This window comes from Falco punctatus (assembly GCF_963210335.1).
Source record: "Falco punctatus genome assembly, chromosome: 4".
In the NCBI taxonomy this organism is placed as follows: Eukaryota; Metazoa; Chordata; class Aves; order Falconiformes; family Falconidae; genus Falco; species Falco punctatus.
Window position 1 is genome coordinate 84,629,722 of NC_137583.1, and position 18,446 is coordinate 84,648,167.

Below are 18,446 nucleotides of genomic sequence, written 5' to 3' on the forward strand. Positions count from 1 at the left end.
GCCTGTTCCCAAGACTATGAATGCTGTATTCCTTTACAGATAACCCTTCCTTGCTCAGGTAAACTTGTTAATACTGACTCAAGAACCAGGATTGCCTAAAATTACATTTGTTTGGCAGAGCGTTGCTCTGAACTTTGAAGAATAACATCCTATACTTGCTATAAGATGTTCTATTTCTTCAGTTATCCTACTGTCACTGATTTTCGCATGATAGCCATATTCAAGGACAGCCCTTCATAAAAACAGAGCAACTGCTAGCTGGGTTTGATTTGAGGTTTTTTTTTAGAACAGCTCAAGTGCAACAATTCCATGTATATGGAAGCTGGAAATGGCAGTGGCATCCTCTGCTGTGATCTGGAATTTGTCAGCAAATGAAGTGTCAAGACAGAATTTGAGCCTATTGGAAGAGTGGCGTTTGAGCTGTAGCTGTCACGTGAGATAAGGGAATAATATAAAGAAAAGAAGATCAATAATTGGGAGAAGAACCATAACCAACAGAATGTCAGTGTTTTTTGTTACTTTAACAGTATATGTTTAGATATGTAGTGCTTCTGGCCTGGCTATTTGCTTATGCTTAACAAAAGCACTTTTAAAAATAAAGCCATTGAACAACAAGCTTATCCTGAACTTGATATCTTCTTTAAGACTGATAAAAGCATTCATTTTTTTCAAATATAAAGAAATACTTCCAACTTCCCTGCTTTATTACCACATCTCTTCATAATGGATTAAGAGTTGTGAAATGAGTGAAGTAATCAGATAGCATAACCCAAAGTAAGACTCTTGTCAAGACATGAAAAAGTTAGCCTTGTAAAAGCTAGTCTTGGATCTGAAGTTTGTTCACTTACATATCTTTTTTGTGATATACTTTAAAAAAAATGTTGAGAAAGGATTAGAAAAATGTACTCCAGAGAGAACACTTGCAAGTATCTCCTGTGGATTAATCATAAAATAGGACGCTTCCTGATTAGGGAAGTATTATGAGACATAGCAGATTGGGTAGCAATTACAACAATGGATTTACACAAATAACTGTTTAGGAAGAATAGGTAAATAAATTAATTCTTTTCCAGTAAACTGCACTTCAAGTATTTTAGATATCTGTAGATGTATTCTGTAATATCCTAAGCCAAGAAAATATTCTAATCTATACGCACGCAAGCAAACTGAGAAATAAGTTGCTACATGGATAAGTTAGGTTTCTATTCAGAATGTGGCACATTAAACTGAGCAGGATTGTACTGACAGGGTTTTCCTCTCACCCCTTGTCTCCTAGAAATAGCTCATCTACTGTGTCCTGTCCTGCTGATGCTTTGTGATGTCTCCCAGGCATCCCTTAAATCTGATTTCTGACAGTTTAGGTCTATTAAATCTTTGCTCTGAAGTTTTCCCTGTTAAAATCTTACAGGATCCTGCCTTGGAGACAGGAATTAAGCAGTTGAAAGAAAGGCAAATACATTTGTTAGCTATTCAGTTTAGAAACACTTTCTTCTGTATGCTTCTAGAGGAATATCAGGAAAGCGTCCTTGGGTCTGTCCTTGGATAGCTTTTGTATGTTCTTCATGAAACATCAGAAAAATGTCTAAAGGATGACCTGGCCTTTGGTCTGATTCTCTGGCTGTCCATCCATATGGATGATAATCACAAATAGCCACTGGGCAGAAGTATCAGCATCATGACTAACAAAAAACCCCAATGTGCAGAGGGAATAAATGCTCTGTCACTGCTATATTGCTTTACTACAAGCAGTCAAGCTTCTGAAGGACTCCCATCTGGTAAAACACATCCAGCAGAAGAAAGTAAAATTCCACCATTATTAAACTTGCTTAGATAAGTGAGGTTGTACTAGTTGTCCACCCTGTCCAATATAAAACCATGCTGAAAGTTCCAGAATCAAGATCTCTACATCAGTGACTTGCCTGCTTCTATCCAGATTTGAAGTTTTTTGAGACTTGTAGATCTTTATCAGTTGAAAGAGCTCAAATGCTACAGTAAAATGCAGGGATTGGATAGTTCAGTCTCTGTCCTTCACTTTTCCCTGAAGAATTTGTGTACTCCCTGTTCTTGTTCTCTCAAACAGCTGGGTATGTCTGGGATTACTCCAGTAAATCAAGAGGGTTCAAGCTAGTGAAATCAGAATTACCCAGTTAACTGACAAGGAGTCTGTCACAGGAGAACTGAAATTCAGAATTCAGTAATGCTTATTTTTCAATTGTGACAGGCACAAGCTGCAAAACCACTTGTTTTAGTCTTCAAGATACTGGGAAATATTATGAGGTCATGAAGCAGTCATCTTCCTGTAGTATTTCATAAATTTTTACTTTAAGAATACTGGAAACTAAAAATCTTCAGTATACAATCAGTTTCAGTATTATGTCAACACTGATTTAATCACAAAGAATTAGTTCTAAAGTTTGGCTTCAGTTTGCAAATTTGTTTGCTTTCAGACCTTGAAAAGCAAGGTCTGACCCACAAAACTAATTACATTGTTTACCTTAATGCCCTTGGAAGCAAGCTTATTTCCTGTTCTGTTGTGCACTTCAGTCTGGTCTGTCCAAACACTTCCATGATCCTCGCTGTTCGTAACGTACATCTGACCTGACATTCTCATAATTTTTTCTGTTGTATTGCTTAGTGACATTTCCCTGGGTAAAGCGATATTTTCATTTTTGCACAAGGAACAGACGCAGCAGGTAGATTGAAGTATTTACCCAAGGCTGTATGGGAAGTCTGACAGAGACAAGACCTGACTCCAAGGTATCTAGAGTTGGAGCACAGTCACCAGATCTCCATTGTCATCTGCTTGCAGTATCTTCTAGTGCTTTCCAACAACAGGGGAAAAGATCATTTCTCCTATGGGAACCAAATATAGTGCTGTAAAAAGAGTAATTCTATTACTGATGCTGGCCAAAATCACTATGGGATTCTTCCACAAGAATCTTTCCTTTTCCTTTACGTATTCCTGATTGTATTTAGTTTGCTTGCTTTGACCTGTATTAGGTACCATAAGTAATATTTTGGATAAAAGCTGAAAATTATAAAAATGCTCTGACCAAATGAGAAGTTTGAGAGGATAATTGGATGCACAGTATATTTTGTATAAAGAATCAGATTTATACAAATACAGAGTGTGAAGCTTAACTTGATTTTTTTTTTTCTTCTGCAGCATGGAAACCAGTACTGCAGAGGATATTATTTTAAAATAATACAATTTTAAACAGTGTAAGAGAACAGTAAAACTAAAAATATCACCACACTATTTAAAATAGCTATATGAAAAAATAACTCCTGTCCTAAGGCTCTCGCAGTATTATCCAGAAGTGCCTGAACATCAGGCAGGGTGTCTCAGGGATGTTGCATTATGAATTTTATTTTTGGTAGTGTTATTTTTGGTAGGAGTCATTTTCCAAGAGAAATGTTACAGCTTTCTGTAGGTCAGTCAAACTTAGGATTTGATCAGCTTGGGGTGGGGAAGTAATTTGAGGGATACAATTTACCAGGAAAAGTTGTGTTCCCATTAGCTGCCCCAGGCAACGCCAGGGTGGCAACTTGGACTAGCAGCAAGGTATGTGAGTTTGTAAACTGAGGGGAACTTGTGTGGAAGAGCAGTGCTCTAGGCCAATGGATTGAAGCCAAGTAATTGTTGTAGAATAAATTCTTGCCCTAGAAAACCACAGCTGAGAACACATGTGGGCCACCCTATGCCCTGGGAAGTTTTGATATGGGACAAAAGTGAGAGTTCTTGAAATCCACAAGAAAGTCTCCTCTACAGAGATGCTATCCAGACAGTTATGACTAACTGGTAGAAACTTTTTGTTCTCTCTTCTTTAAACAGTTTGATTATATAAACAACTTTAATCCATCTATGGCCAGATGTGTATGAGCTCTATTGAAAATCATTGGATTATAGTGAGACCAGACATCCTCTTTCCAGCTACTTCCTTAGCCTTGCTCTGAAGTACAAAACCTGGGAGATATTTAATACAAGGAAATTCATTTTTTACAGACTTTTTAAAAAGCATTAACAAACATTTAAGAAATACTATGGTTATGTTACAGTTTATCTCAAATATTAAAGCTGAAACCAGCAATAGCTTACTACTTGTCTGGGAACTGCAAAAGCACTAGAATAGCTGCTCATGTAAGAGTTAATACTTCATTTCTCTGTGTATCTCAAAGGAATGCTGAACTTTGATACTGACTCTTTTTCATAATAAGGGACAGATTCTGGTCTCAGTAATTATTCTGGATGTAAAGCAGTGTGATATACCTGGATGTAGCCCTACAGGGATAATGCTTATTTCAACTGCAGATTAAAATACTGTTAAGACTGGAAGATACCAAAGGCAGAAGGATGCTTTAATGAATGTACTCATGCTCTAGGTGTTCAGTGCCTCATAACATTTTTCCCACTCATGTGTCAGTTCTCTAATCATGTCTGGGTCAAGTCGCCTTTTCCCACCAGATGCCACTTTTAGCTTGGACTCAGTCCTGGCAGTTGCTCTTGTCCCTTCTCTACAAACCTCTTATGCTGGCAGGAAAATAGAAGTACTCTATCATTAGTCTCACAGAAAGAATCACTGCAATGCAATTTCCTTCTTGTACAAAAGTGAACTGTAATGGGGGAGATGGGTTTGCGGTGTAGATCATTCCTTCCCTTTATGTAGCAGAAGGAAGAAATCTAGGGACAGAAGAAGCTGGAAACAGTCCCTTTAAAACTGCACAGCATGAAAGGCCATATATATGGCTCATTATAATACCTGGTGGCTCTTCAGAAGTGTCTTGGTAGTTTGTGGAGACACTGGTACACCACTTGTACACAATTCACAGGGCTCAGAAATCAATCCTAGATGCTTGCCCTGTACAAATGGCTCACGGGGGACTTCAGCTGCTGATGTGTATGACTTGCCCGTGAGTCTGTCCCTGCTTCTTTGGTTCAGCTCTAGGATGTAGCATGTGCAACTCCTACTCACTCAATAGAAGAGTATGTAGTCAGTCACATCTTCTAACAGCGTCAAAACAGTTTTTACTGCTTTTTATTCCTGTTAGCTTTGCAGAGACAATACAGCTGAATTGTAAGACTGGCGCATTATTAGCAGTTCATTTGCCAAGTTCCCCTAGAGAATAGTCTCAGCTAGTACTGTTAGCTGGATATGCACCCTTGCTGACTCCCTGATGCTGGATTGGATGTAGAGCTGTGGGCAAAGGAGTGGCTTTTTAAAGGTTTACCTTGAGTGTGAACCGGAGGCAAGAAAGTGGGCTTTCTCAGTGCTGTGCTTCAGAGAACAGATAGCATTAAAGATGCCCAGCATAAATACAACAGGGAATCCCAAGTGTGACAAGTTGCACAGAGCTGCTGAGGACCATATTTTGTTGCTATTTTGTGTGTCTTCATGAGAAGACAGGATTTGCGCTGCATTTGTTTACATGGAATAGACCTAATACTTCTCTCGTATGGGTTTCTTTTTCAGTGGTACATAATGTACGTGTTTGGTTTATGTATGGATGTAACTTTGCTATGTTTCCTGGTCATCAGCTTTTGCTAGGACAGCAAGTGTCTAATGGTAATGCATTTTGAAGACAAACTGCTGAAAGTAAAGGACTTATTTGTACTTCTCACTGACCATAAAAACATTGCTTGTGACTTTTTTCAAGCTGACCTTTAAGCTTAGAGCTGCTGAAATTTTTGCTGGGGCTAATGAACTTCCCTGGTGTGATTCATGCAATTTCCAAGAGAAGGGAGCTACGCTTGAAAACTTCAAGGGCTTCTCTGTAGCAAGAATTACTCCTATATATATGTGTTGTAACTAAGGGTCAGAAATGGAGTGTGCATTTAAAGGCAGGAGAAGATGCTCTGTAAAATTAAATGCCAAAGAGCCCCTGCAAGCCTGTATCTCTAACTTCTGTAAACCTGACCCTCAGTCTTCTGACCTGAGAGCTGTCATAGTCATGTCACTCATAGTTCAAAGGCAGAGGTAAGCAAGTTATGTATACGGAGTAGTAGTTTCTTAGTATCCAGCAGGTACAGTGATGCGGTGGTGTAATTTAAAGTTTGCCTATGTGATTTCAGGTGTCATTCTGCAGGCTGAGGACTAAAAGGCATTGCTATGTCTGCAGAGACCTTGGTAGGGAGACTTTGGACCTGAAATGCTGATAGAAAAGAGCAGCAGCTACAAGCAAAGCTTTCATGGTTAGCTAGGAGAGCTAGCAGAGCAAGGGCAAAAACAAGACTTGGAGAAGTAGGCAGGGCTCAAACAGGGGGTACAGGATCCAACCAGGAAAGCAGGTAGCACTTGTGGCCAGGAGGAGCAGCTGATGTTGTAGGCTAGCAACAGCTTGGATAAAGCCTTGTTATTCTGCTGTTCAGGTGACACAGCCCTGGAACCTGCTGACTGCAAAATGAAAAGGGATTGATAATGCAGAAGATGGGGAAGCAGCCAGATGGCTAAACCAGGGTGCTAGGGGAGGAAGGATGCAAACAATTATAATGCAGTTTTGGGAGAGGTATTATATCGCTGCTTTTTGTCTTCCTGTTGTCCTTTTTCTCCCATTCAGTAAAATAATTTAATAAGAAAATCTGTTTTCAGGTGTGGAAAAACTAGGTATATGAGCACCAGACAACTTAGTTAAATTTTGCTAGCTTTGGGGTGGGGATTCAAGTGGGTGTTTTATTGCTGGTCACTGAAGTTTAAACCTGGCATGGTTGTTATCAATCGAAGGCTTTCAGAAATGTTGCAGAGGGCTGCATGTAAACTCAGGACATCTGTCCTGAGTGATTAAGACATTTCATGGCAGCTTTGTTTGGTTACAGTTGGAAGCGATATGCTATTTAAATGCATATCCACTTTTTCCTTTTATTAGTAGGATAGTTTGACAGATGAAGGAAGACAGTGGCAACTGAATCCATGCCAGACTTCTCTCCACAGTATTTGCACGGGGAGGTGGATATGATGTTGCAGAACTACTGAGGGTGGCTGTGGATCTGAGCTTACTATAGCATATTCATATTACTGTGATTATTCATATCTGTAAAAATAACAAAGGTATTCACTCTACATAAAATGGAGTATGTGTGGTGTTACACATTTGGACTCTCGGGAAGCGTTGCCTGCAAAAAAAAAAAAAAAAAAAAAAAAAACACAAACCAAAACCAAAAACCCTGGAGAAGCTCAGAACAAAACAACAGACACTTATGAAGCACTCTGACAATCAAACAACACAAGCAGAAAAAATGTTTAAAAGAGACATATGGCTTAACATGCTGGCCCATTTTTGGTTGATCTTTTTCCAATCCTTCTGCTCTCTCAACATAACCTCTCTCCCAGTCCCTCTCTATTCCATAAACCCATCTGCCTTCATCTGTTAATTCAGCCCTCTGTTACTATTGAATTGTTTATCAGCCAAATGAGTGTGGATGATGAGCTACTCTATTCCCTCCAACCTAGTTAAAACAGGTCTGCTACTCAATGGTGGGCCAGTTTTGAGAAAAATGTAAATTACTAATAAGGTCTGGAAACCTTTGAGAGAGAGGCCGGAACAACTGAGCATTTGGAGTCTTCAAAAAAATTTCCAAGGCCTGGATGTGGGCGGCACAAAACTTTACCACCCTCCTGAGTATGCAGTGATTTTTGGTTTAGTGTGCTTTCACAAGGTAAGAGGAATGCCCCTGCTTGTCTTGGGCTTGATCCTTTTCCAGTTCACTCTGGGAGATATCTCATGAGAAGTCTGAACTGATCCAACAGGTCTAATTGCCTCATAAAGGGGAAATCTCAATTCCCTTCCCCCCCCCTCCCGCCCTTGCTGTGATTTCATTTCTCTCTCCAATGTACCAGTGGGATGTGTTAATCTGACTCTAGTTCAGCTAATAGAAAACTTACCCAGCAAAACAGTGGATATCAAAGGATCAGGTAAAAGCCTTGGCAGGAAGGGGTGGGACCACCAGATCAGGAATTGGGTGCAGAGCAAAATCAGAAGCATCTCCTTTCAGTAGGAATTTGTTTTGAACATCCATGAAAATCCCCTTTACTAGCTCTGTTCTAGCACAGTATTAAAGCATGTGTCTAAGCACATGAATAATTGTCTGGTCAGTAATATAGCAGTGCTGCCTGTGAGAAAGGTGAATTTGGTCAGTCTTTAGCAGCACTATTCCTCTTGGGGGAGTACCTTCAAAACCTATTCCGGTAACTAGAGATTTTTTCGCTTTACCACTTCAAAGAGGGTCTCCAGCTGGCACCTTGAAAATGGTGTTCAGTTTCTGGCCCCCTCACTACAAGACAGATGTTGAGGTGCTGAAATGTGCAGAGAAGGGCAACAAAGCTGGTGAAGGGTCTAGAGCACAAGTCTTACAAGCTGCTGAGGGAACTGGGGTTGTTTAGCCTGGAGAAGAGGAGGCTTGGGGGTCCTTATTGCTCTCTATAACCACCTGAAAGGAGGCTGTGGGCAGGGTGGGTGTCTGTCTCTTCTCCCAGGTAACAAGTGATAGGGTGGATGAGAGGGAATGGCCTCAAGTTGAGCTAAGGGAGATTTAGGCTGGATATTAGGAAAAAATTCTTCACTGAAAGGCTGGTCAAGCATTGGAACAGGCTGCCCAGGGAGGTGGTTGAGTCACCACCCCTGGAGGTGTTTAGAAGATGTGCAGATGTGGCACTTTAGGACACAGTTTAGTGGCGGACTTGGCAGTGCTAGGTTAATGGCGCTCTGATCTTAAAGTTTTTTTCAACCTAAATGATTCTATGATTCTATATGTTAATTAAGCAAAATCTGTCTGGTGCTGTGATTCTCCAGGGTTTTCTGTTCTCTCCTGGCTCTCTCCTGTTCATTGTTGCAGTTATGCTGTCGTGCTCTAACTTTTTTCATAGACAATGAGACAATTATCCCCATCGCAGCATGGATTCCTAGGAAAATAAGACTTGCATAATTACTTGGAGTGTCTGGCTATATACAATCCATGTTATCTTTAAACTAGCTGAGACCTGTTATACATGTTAGATGGGGGAGTCTCAACTATACCAAGTCCTTACAAGTTCTGTGACAGCTAGGTAGAGAAGAGACCATGATAACGTGTGTTCCTACTCGCTTCCCTGGTTAGGGATTAAAGGTGTGATGTGAACTCTCCATTCATTGGACATATCAAAGGAGCTATGGGGGTGCACACCTAAATGTCATTGCTGACAGGAAAACTTGTTGGGATATGGGCTCAGTCTTTGAATTCTTGAGGATGCTTTATGAATTGGGTTTTTTTTCCCCCTAAGGAAAGCCTTAGTTATAAAAATAGTTAGTCTCTTAGTAGGATGATCATAAACTTTGTGCAGGAAAAAATATGCAGTGTTTGTCCATGTAGAATAACTTTTCATAATCTCTGGGTATCTCTTCTGCTAGGGATGCTAATATTTAACCTCATCTCGAAGAGGGTTAGCATTTACTCCAGAAGGAGAATAAAGGCAGAGGAAAAGGAACTTATCAGGGACACGCATCAAACCAGTGTATATCTATAGGTAAAACAATCGGGTGAAACGGCAAAAATCAGGCCATGCAAATGATTGTAACTGAAGGACTGGAATTCTTTTGATCAAGTTGAGTAAATGTTCCAGTAATTCAGCACCTGTGTAAAGAAATGCCTCTGTACACCCAGGATGAAACAGGAATGGAGTTCAGGCTGTTGTGTAGTGTGCTGCCTGCTTCTGCAAGGAAGAGAGTTGGTAGCTATAGGGGTTGCAGTCCTGCTAGGGCAGACACTGCTTTTGGGCTTGTCCCGTGTCATTGCCCGGCAATTTTAATCCTTGGTCAACTCTTCTAGGAGAGTCTGTCATGATGTCCTCAAATGTTCACATCCAGGCTGCCAGGAAGGAAGGGTATAGTGTCCAAGAAAAAAGCAGGCTGTGCCCAAGAGCTGCCTAAAGACAGCTCTGTAGAGCCTGAAGTCGTAGCACCTACGTCAGTCAAGTACCTACTGCCACGCATAAGCATAGCATTCAGCTGAGAATATGAGCAATCCTGTACGTGTAAGACAAAATATAGTAAAAGACATTAGACAGCATCAGCCAAGCATCTTTTTAAAGGCAAACTGTGTGTGTCAAAGTCAGTAACAGTTCCAAGTTCCAACAGAGTGAATAATCCAAAATGAGAAGCCATTGCGAGCCAGGTATGAGAATCACTTGGACATAAATGAGTCTAGTGCCTAGAAATGCTGTCCTGTATCACCTGAGTGGTGGTCTCTTTACCAGGCAAAAATTGTGTCTTGGTAAGACTTGGTGCTTACTATGTTGCAGGAAAGGTGAGTACTCTCGTGACAGCTAGCTCAGCTGGAGATTAATCCAGCATAAAGAATTAGGATATACCCAAATAACATCAGAATTGTTAAATGGCCCTCACAACACATCTTCTGCCAGTTCTGCCAAGGTGGTGGATTTCCGTTTCAGTCATCCAGTCTTATATAAAGGCCACCCAGAGCCAGTGGCAGGATAACAGCTGTGCTCCTGTATTTGACAGATTAAAAGGACAATATAAAGCCTAAGCAGCTTGAAGTTACTCACAGGTTTTATACAGCTTTAAGGCAAGAGCATGCTTAGTAAAGGACTTGGAGGCTGACCACTTTTTCTTTCAGAAAAGCTCTTTTGGGGGAAGTTTGGTCTGTTTGCACTTGGCCCCTAGAAATGCCAAGATATAAATCCTGTGAGAGCCTTACTCAGTCCTTCCATCATTACCCAGATGGGCTCCAGTCAAGAATCTTGTGGAGGAGGATGTCAGTGGATTTTTTTATTGGCTGTAACATTACAACCGCTATATTTGTCTGTTTTTCCAGATGAAGGTGTACCTGGCCGTTGTTAAGAATAACTTAAACTTCCCAGTTTTCACTTATTTTAAAATGCTTTTTTCAAATAACTACAAACTGTTCAAAGTACTGTATGAAGTAGAAGCTCCTCTGATACATATTAGGCATGAACAAGCCACCAGAATGACATATTTTGGAAATGAAATGGAATCAGTCTTGCACAATCTCAAGAGCATAGGTCAATAAATGAAAGAAGGCATGAGTATGCCTTAGTTTATGGCTGAAAAGATACTAGAAGTTGTTGACAGGCCTGTGGGATAACAAAATTTGCTGTGTTGCTTAGCCTGTGGGAGGTTAGGGAGTGTATAATAGGTAGGCATATAAAATTCAGATGCTTATAATATAAATAAGCATCTGAACTGCCAAAGCTTAGTCTAATTTTGAAGTTCCTTATGCATTATGCAACTCTTCTCCTTTTCAGTAAAATGCAAAGTTGCAATGGAAACCACTTTATTTCCAATGTGTGTAATTTTCTTCTTTTGAGGAACAGAAGGGCAAAATGTCCTCTTCAAAGCCTGGTTCACTTTCTGAATCAGCTGGCATGTTCATCTTCTGCTTCAATATTTGAATATTTGTACATCTACCGGAGGTGGGTACACATTTTTGTCTCTTGATCTTAATTATGATCTCCCTGATTTTACTCAAATCCCAACAGGGGACAGCTTTCAACTTCCTTCTCCTGTAGGAGATGGACAGTGTTCTTAGTCTGAAAGGAAAGCAGGCATGGTAGCTAGTGAAAAGGAAAGCATGTGCCTGGCCCTCCTTAAAGGGATTCCTCTTCCCCATCCTCTCCCCAGGTCCATGGAGCACAGCCAAGTCTTGTGCTTGAAGTCTCACGGTCCCAGCATGTGCTGATGGGGGGTTTGGCTCCTCCTTGCGCACCTGTAATGTTAAACTGCCTCTGTGACTCAGAATCATACTTAGGAGCCTGAGTTGCTGGATTTTGGATTTAGACTTTTTTTTTTTGAGTATGTGCACTTACCAATTTTTCCTGTTTTAGCTAATCTAATGTCTGTGATAGAATCAATGTCTGCGTCCACCTTTGAAGGTAAGCTGCATGTCTGAGATCAATACATGATGTAGAATTACACCGGTAACCCACAGGACCAGGAGGAGCTGGAAAAGCTCAAAGGGGGCAATGAATCAAGAGTGAGGAGGCTTGGGTTGGTTCTCTGCTCTCTTCCAGCAACTTGCTGTGTGACCTTCAGGCAAACTATTCACCTTTCCATTCCTCTGATTCCCTCCCTCATCTTTATTCCTTATTTACACTTTCAAAGCGCAAGGGCAAAAGCACATGTCCACCATGAGCAGTTTCAGTGTAAGAATTGATATACAGCTTTAAAACAAGGAGGCAAGCATCTGGCTGGATGCCTCCTGTAGGTATCTACTACCATGGTCTATGGCAGTCTGTGATCGGTGGCTGGCTTCCCGGGGCAGGAGAGGCAGTGCGCTTGCCCAAATGTCAACTGAATTTCTCAAATATGTGCAGAAGAGTGTGCATGCAGACGTGCCCAGGGATGCATGTTGACTTTCTTGTGTGGCCTTCATGGCCTGATATGTCTTTTGGTCTGCCTTGGTCCTGGGAAAGAGCTGCTGTGGCTTTGTGATGGGCACCTTGCTGGTCTTGTGTGTGGGTGATTTTGATTGTAGATGTATTTTCACTAAGGTAATAAAATGCTAAGCCATTCTCTTTCCCAAATTCAATTTGATTTTTCTTCTGAGGCTCTGCTGATACTCTGTTCTCATTTCTCCTGTTTTACTTCTTTAAGAAAGGAAATGAGTTGATCAGGTGTAAGTCAGAGGCACAATGCCTCTGAAAATATTTCAGCGTGTTGACTGGAAAACTGGAATAAAATCTCTTGCACTGCTATCAGGAACAGTAAATCTTTAGTTCCAAATAAACCTGTATGAGGCCCTCCCCTCATGCACGTACACATGCAAAGATGGTTTTAGAAAAAAACTTTAGCCTCAATTGTGGTATGTTAGAGGGCATATTTTTTAATCGACATGTCTTCAGGATACAACTTCAGATCCAGGAGACTCTTGAAAAATTGGCATATGTAGCAGCATGGGGGGAAACCAACAACATGGTTTATAAAAAAAAAAGCTGTTATTTAACAACATTATAACTAGAAAAATGAGGTGAGGGGGCCTAGCAGACCTCTGCAGGGGGGTTGTGTCTTTTTCCTGCAGAGTTGGCCTTCACCCCCCTTGGCAGGCAGGTGCAGGGACAGTGTGCTGCTGGTGGAAGCTGCTGCTGCCAGTGCTCCTGCTCTAGTTTTGGCGAGCAAATTTGCCCGAATGCAAGACCTGTGGAAGAACTGAGCGTGTGAGCACCTGTGTCTGGGAACGTGCTCTCTTCCCAGCTGCGGCACTGGGGCTTTTTCTGTCCGGGGATGCTGTTCCTGGAGCGCTGCCCAGGAGAGGCGGCGGGAGATACGGGAGGCGAAGGGTGCGTGGTCCCTGGGGGCAGCGGGGCTCTCCGAGATCTTCCCCGTGTGTGTGTGGGGAGGTGCAAGGGCCCGCCCCAGGGACCGTCCCGCTGGTGGAGGGCCGGCGGGGGGGCTGCGGGCCGGAGCTGAAGGGGCGAAAAAATGAATTGACTTTTGTGCCCCCGCGCCGTGCGGCAGGGGCTCTCCCCGGGTGGCGGGAGGGGTGCCGCGGTGTCCCTGTGAGACCAGCCGGGGGGCGGCTCGCCCGGGTGGGCAGGGGCCCGCTCCCGCCAGACGGGCGGTGAGGGAGGCGGCGGGGACCGGCCCCAGGCCGCCGGGCGGGAGGCGGGGGCCGCGGCCGGGGCCGGGCGGGAGGCGGCGCGCTGAGGGGCGGGCCGGGCCGGGCGGCGCTGCCGGGCGGCCGCCGCGGCGTGTGGGTGGCTCCTGGCGGCCGGTACCCGGCGACAGGCGGCGGGGTGGGAGGAGGCTGGCGGGGCGGAGGAGGAGAAGGGAGCGCGGCGGCGTTGCGGGTGTATCAGCTGGTGCTGGACTATGGTGCGGCTCGGCGGGGGCTGAGGCGCCGGCACCCCGTCCTCCTCCCTGCCCGCGGCTGCCGGGCGGCCCCAGCCGCACGTGTGGGATGTGAGCGCTGCCCGCGCCGGGGGAGCATGAGCTGTGCCCAGGCCGGCATTGTCCAGGTACGAGGGGCTGCTGCCGGCGAGGGCGGGGGGGCGGCGGGGGGACGAGGTTGGCGTTGCCTCCCGGCGGCGAAGTGCGATGCGGGCTGGGGCTGCCGGCGGCCTGTGCGCCGGGAAGAGCCCCCCGGGGCGGCGGGTGTGCGCTGTCATGGGTGCCCGCCTTTGTGCCTCGGGGCCGGCCGGGCTCTGCGGGAGCGGGACCCCCCGCCGTGTCCCCGGCGCTTGGCGGGGGGCTGGCCCCCAGCCTGCGGGCCCCGCTGGGGTACGGGCTCAGCCGCCGGCCTGCCGGCTGCGTTGCACTAGCGAGCAAATAGTGTAGAATGATGATGAGCGACGTGCCGGCGGGGACTGACATCATTTGTGGATGTGGATGGGCGCAGGCGGTGATGAAGAGTCCCGCGCTGAATTTTCGGTGGTTCCATCCCTTCCCTGTAGAAGGAGAAGCCCCCAGGTTTGCTTCTTGGCTCCTTGACAATGCAGCAAAATTTAAGGCACAAACTGCCTTGCCCCCCCGCCCCCCGGCTCTGTTGCTGTAAGCCAATCTTGTGACTTTGTATTTTGGTTATTACCTTGTGTTATTATGTAATTGCGTTTTTTCATTAGCAATTAAATTAAATAACTTATTGTAAGTACGTTAAGAATGCTGCCCCAGCCTGTAGTGCTGTCAAATGCTGCTTTTCTCATTTTGCAGCCTGCATAGGTGATGGGCTTGCACTGACACAGGCACACGCGATTTGTTTCGTCGTCGTCTCTTGCATCGTTTCCTGTGCATTCCTCTGTAGTTGCAGAAGAAATTACTTGGCCTGGGTTTAGATTTTTTGCATCCTGCTGTTAGGAGCTGCAGTAGTGCCCATTTTTTTTTTTTTTTTTTAAATGCTGCACTCAGCAGAAGTGCGTAGCGAGACTGTACGGCGGGCGGGCAGTGCGCTCTCTGTGTATTTACCAGCGTCACCAGCTCGTTTTGTGGGGCACCTGGCTCTGTCTGGACACAGCAGCAATTAGGGGCAGGGTGCTGCTGCGCCGGTGGTGCCACATAGCAGGTGGTCAGCTGTGCCTTCCTGATTAGTGCTCATGCGAGGATTGCAGTTATTACAGTAATTCATTTTAGCTTGGGGATTCATTTTGAAAATTTGGATTTTCCACTAAGAAGGGATTATCACTTCTCTGTATAGTATGTGTGGTTTATGAAGGAGCAGCGTTGGGTTTGTATGCTGGCTGCTCTCTCTACTTTTAACTGTCTCAAACATGCGCCCATTTGGACAACAGGGATGCAACGTTGATTTTCATGCTGGACCAGAAGGAGATGTAAAAGGCAGTGCACATTTAGTCTATGCACAACACTCATCCTGTTGATGCAGTCTGTCTAGTATGGGGGGGGGTGGGGAAACAAGAGTTATCTGTCCTTATGGAGGAAATGCTGGGTCTGTTTGTTTGTTTGTTTCTGCAGGGTGAGTGGGGAGTTAGCTCAGAACAAAGAGTGGTCCGTCAGATGGCCAGTGCTTGCAAGGCGCGAGTGGCGTGTGAGTCGGTGGTGGTATCACTCATGCGAAACATACGCTAACGTGCTGCTGACTTAACGTGACCTGAGCTTTGGACTCCTAACCTTTTTAGTATCAATCAGCTCTTTTTTTATCAGCTTACTCATTTGAAACCAGAGCAGACCAGAGAATGAACTGATGCCCTCTGACTTTAACAGGAGCTATCATTATCTGAATGTGGTGGTGATTTATTTGAAAGCAAACTGTGTACACATGCTCCAAACATCCCAGAAAATTTATTTGAAGTCCATGTGCTTGGTATTTTGAATGCGTTCTAACAAACGAGATGGTATTGATTGTATTCCAATAAATAATTGGCTAAGACTTTAAAGTTAAAGTGCATCTTTCTGTGGCTTTGTTTCATGTATGTGACGTGTGATCTAGTATTCTTTGAGCTGGTGAGATAATCCCAGTGAAGCTTCGTGGAGTTTTGCATATGCTATGTCTGGTGCTAAGTAGCGTTCATTCAAGGTAGTGCTAAATCCTTCTCCTTGTCTCCTTTGGAATGGTTGTCTTACAAACAATGCAGTTACTCAAGTAAGTAAAGCGAGCAGAGCTTATTAGCTGCTTTTTGAAATACTGCAAAAGATGTAGTTGTGGTGTAGCGGGGGGGATTCAAGTTGTGAGTGTGATGATGCTGAATAGTTGATGTCAGGCCAGGAGCTGTTCTAACAAAGAAGTTGAGTTACCTATTTTTTTAAAGCTGTTGGAAATCTGTCTTTGTGGATGCAGGCATTAAGGTTGCCCCTGTGGTTTCGACTCTGAAAGCTGTTTTTTTAAAAATAAAATCCCACAAGACAACCTCTCTGTTCCCCCAGAAGTTAAACATCTTGTAAAGTTCAAACAGAAAGGCTTTTAGTAATTAAAAAAAACACCCAACAATTATGCCAAAGTATCTTAGTTTGCAGTGATGGACTTTGCTGGAGAATGTAATTTGTCATCACGATCACTTTCCTTTTGTTCTTTCTAAGTGTCTGTCTGATCCTAAGTCTTTACCTACTTAGTTTCTTCCAAACATAGGGGTATCCACAAGGTCTGGCTTCAGCACGCATAGCACGTAGTCTTTGTAGGCCCCTGTAGATAGGGAGGAGAGCTTGAGCCTTATACAAGTGCTGTGGTGCTCTCTCCTTCCCGTTCTGCAGAAGGGATGCTTGCCAGGCTAAGTCAAGTGTGCCTTTGACTGCTGCCCAGAACAGTTTCATTGGAACATGAAATTTTGGAACATACGTGTGGCTTCCACAAGCGGATCATACCTACAGCTGTCACAGCTTTCCAGCATGTATAACTAGAAACCATCAGCGCACTGGGAGTCACCAGCACCTTGGATGCTCCTGGGCCTCCAGTGGTACCAGTGCTGCCAGGAATGTTGGTTGCCGTAGCGCTGGCAGTTCCTTTGGATCGGCTTAGGGGAGTAGCTGGAGGATGGTCCTGCTCGTACTAGTTTCTGTATCTGCCTATTAGCATGAAAAGGAATTGTGATGCCCCCTTTTCTTCAGGATGTCTGCTGTTTGTTTATGCTCAGCAGCTTCTCGGTTTTGGCAATAAGGAGATGAGTCAGTTTTGCTTCTGTTTAAGGCTTTTTTTTACCCGTTTCTCTTTTAACATTTCATGTGCTGTTGGGATTCTGCAGTGGCTGAGTGGCAAACACTGCAGGGGTTTGGTTTAGTTCCTTAGAAATACGTTTCTATTGGGCTTAGATATCAGGAATGTTAATTCTAATAGCCTGAACCAGGCTAGATCTTACTTATGCATTTGCCCTAAAACACAGTAATATTTTTGTTTCTGTTGGTAGTCTCAGGAGGGTAGGGGGCATACAACATAGGAAAAATAGAAGTACAGCCAGTAGCAAAGGGCAGGCTGTGATGCCACTTACTCCAATTGATGTTTTCCAGCTGAGATTTGAGGCCAGCAGGATGCTTAGAATTTATTAGGAAGAAATGGCAAGGTTCTTTGATGTAGGGAGCCCAGGGTCATTTTTAGTACAGTTAATGAATGGTGGCTAGGCAGCTGTATAATGGGCTTGTGAGTCAGCCTTGGACTCTTTTGATCAGCTGTGTTATGGCTAGGGTATCCTGTCGTCAGCTCTGAATTAGGAGGTTTGGATTCTTAAGGCAGGGCTCCTTAGGAGGGACTGGGACTGTCCCTTGGCAAGGTGGTGTCCTCATCTCAGATGTTTGTGGGTTCACCAGAATATGGGCCGGTAAGACTGGTCCAAGCTACAGGCAAAATAGGCTGTTGTCATGGGACTGCTGGGGGCAAAAGGCTGGCAGGAGCCTCCCAGCCTGCTTTTGCTTTGGGGAGAGGGAGGAGCTGGGTTGGAGCAGGGCAGCGCTGAGCTTGAAGCAGGGTTCCCCTGCTGCAGTACCTGTTGCAGCTCCTGTTTGTCCTCTCCCTCTGGTGTCGGCAGCAACGGAAACCTCAGCTCCCCAGGACTCTCCATTGCCAACTCCCCCCACTTTATTGTCTCATCCTCCTTTTCTATGAGTTAGGAGCAGCCTAAGCTTGTTTCTAGCCCCTCATCCTATTGTCCGGAACGTTGCCTACAATGCAGATAAACCTTGAGATGGCTGGGGGGAAGCAATACGGTAAGCTGTTCTTTTTAGACACTAAAAAAGGGGGAAACCCTGGTGCTCTTTTTTGAAATATCGAAGTAAAAGATCAACACCATGCTCCCCGGGGGATTGCTGTGCTCCATTGTATTTACAAAGTTCTTTGAGGACGCAGCAACGCAGGCAGCATTCCCTTGCTGCAGAGCAGAAGGTCTGTGGGAGAGAGTGTGTGCACAGCAGTCAGGAAGGCTATTATTGAGACCTTCGCTGAGGTTTCATTTTATGCATTTAGCAAAACAGGCTCACTCTTTCACACTTCCCAGATATTTTTATATTTCTCTGCAGATGCTTGTAGAACACCAACATTTGTTTGGTTTGAAGCCTGAATTAAAATTCCC

General features: G+C 44.2%; 1 protein-coding gene across 1 annotated transcript in view; it reads left to right on the forward strand.

Moving 5' to 3' along the window:
• Nucleotides 1-391: 391 nt before the first annotated feature.
• The window catches only part of HECW1 (HECT, C2 and WW domain containing E3 ubiquitin protein ligase 1), a 281,613-nt gene continuing 263,558 nt past the window's right edge, over nucleotides 392-18,446 (forward strand). Inside the window, exons 1-2 of the mRNA XM_080386066.1 lie at nucleotides 392-13,608; nucleotides 13,639-13,961. Of these exons, the coding sequence (XP_080242192.1) occupies nucleotides 13,932-13,961 (30 nt within the window). The 5' untranslated portion in view covers nucleotides 392-13,608; nucleotides 13,639-13,931. The remainder of the gene's footprint in view (nucleotides 13,609-13,638; nucleotides 13,962-18,446) is intronic.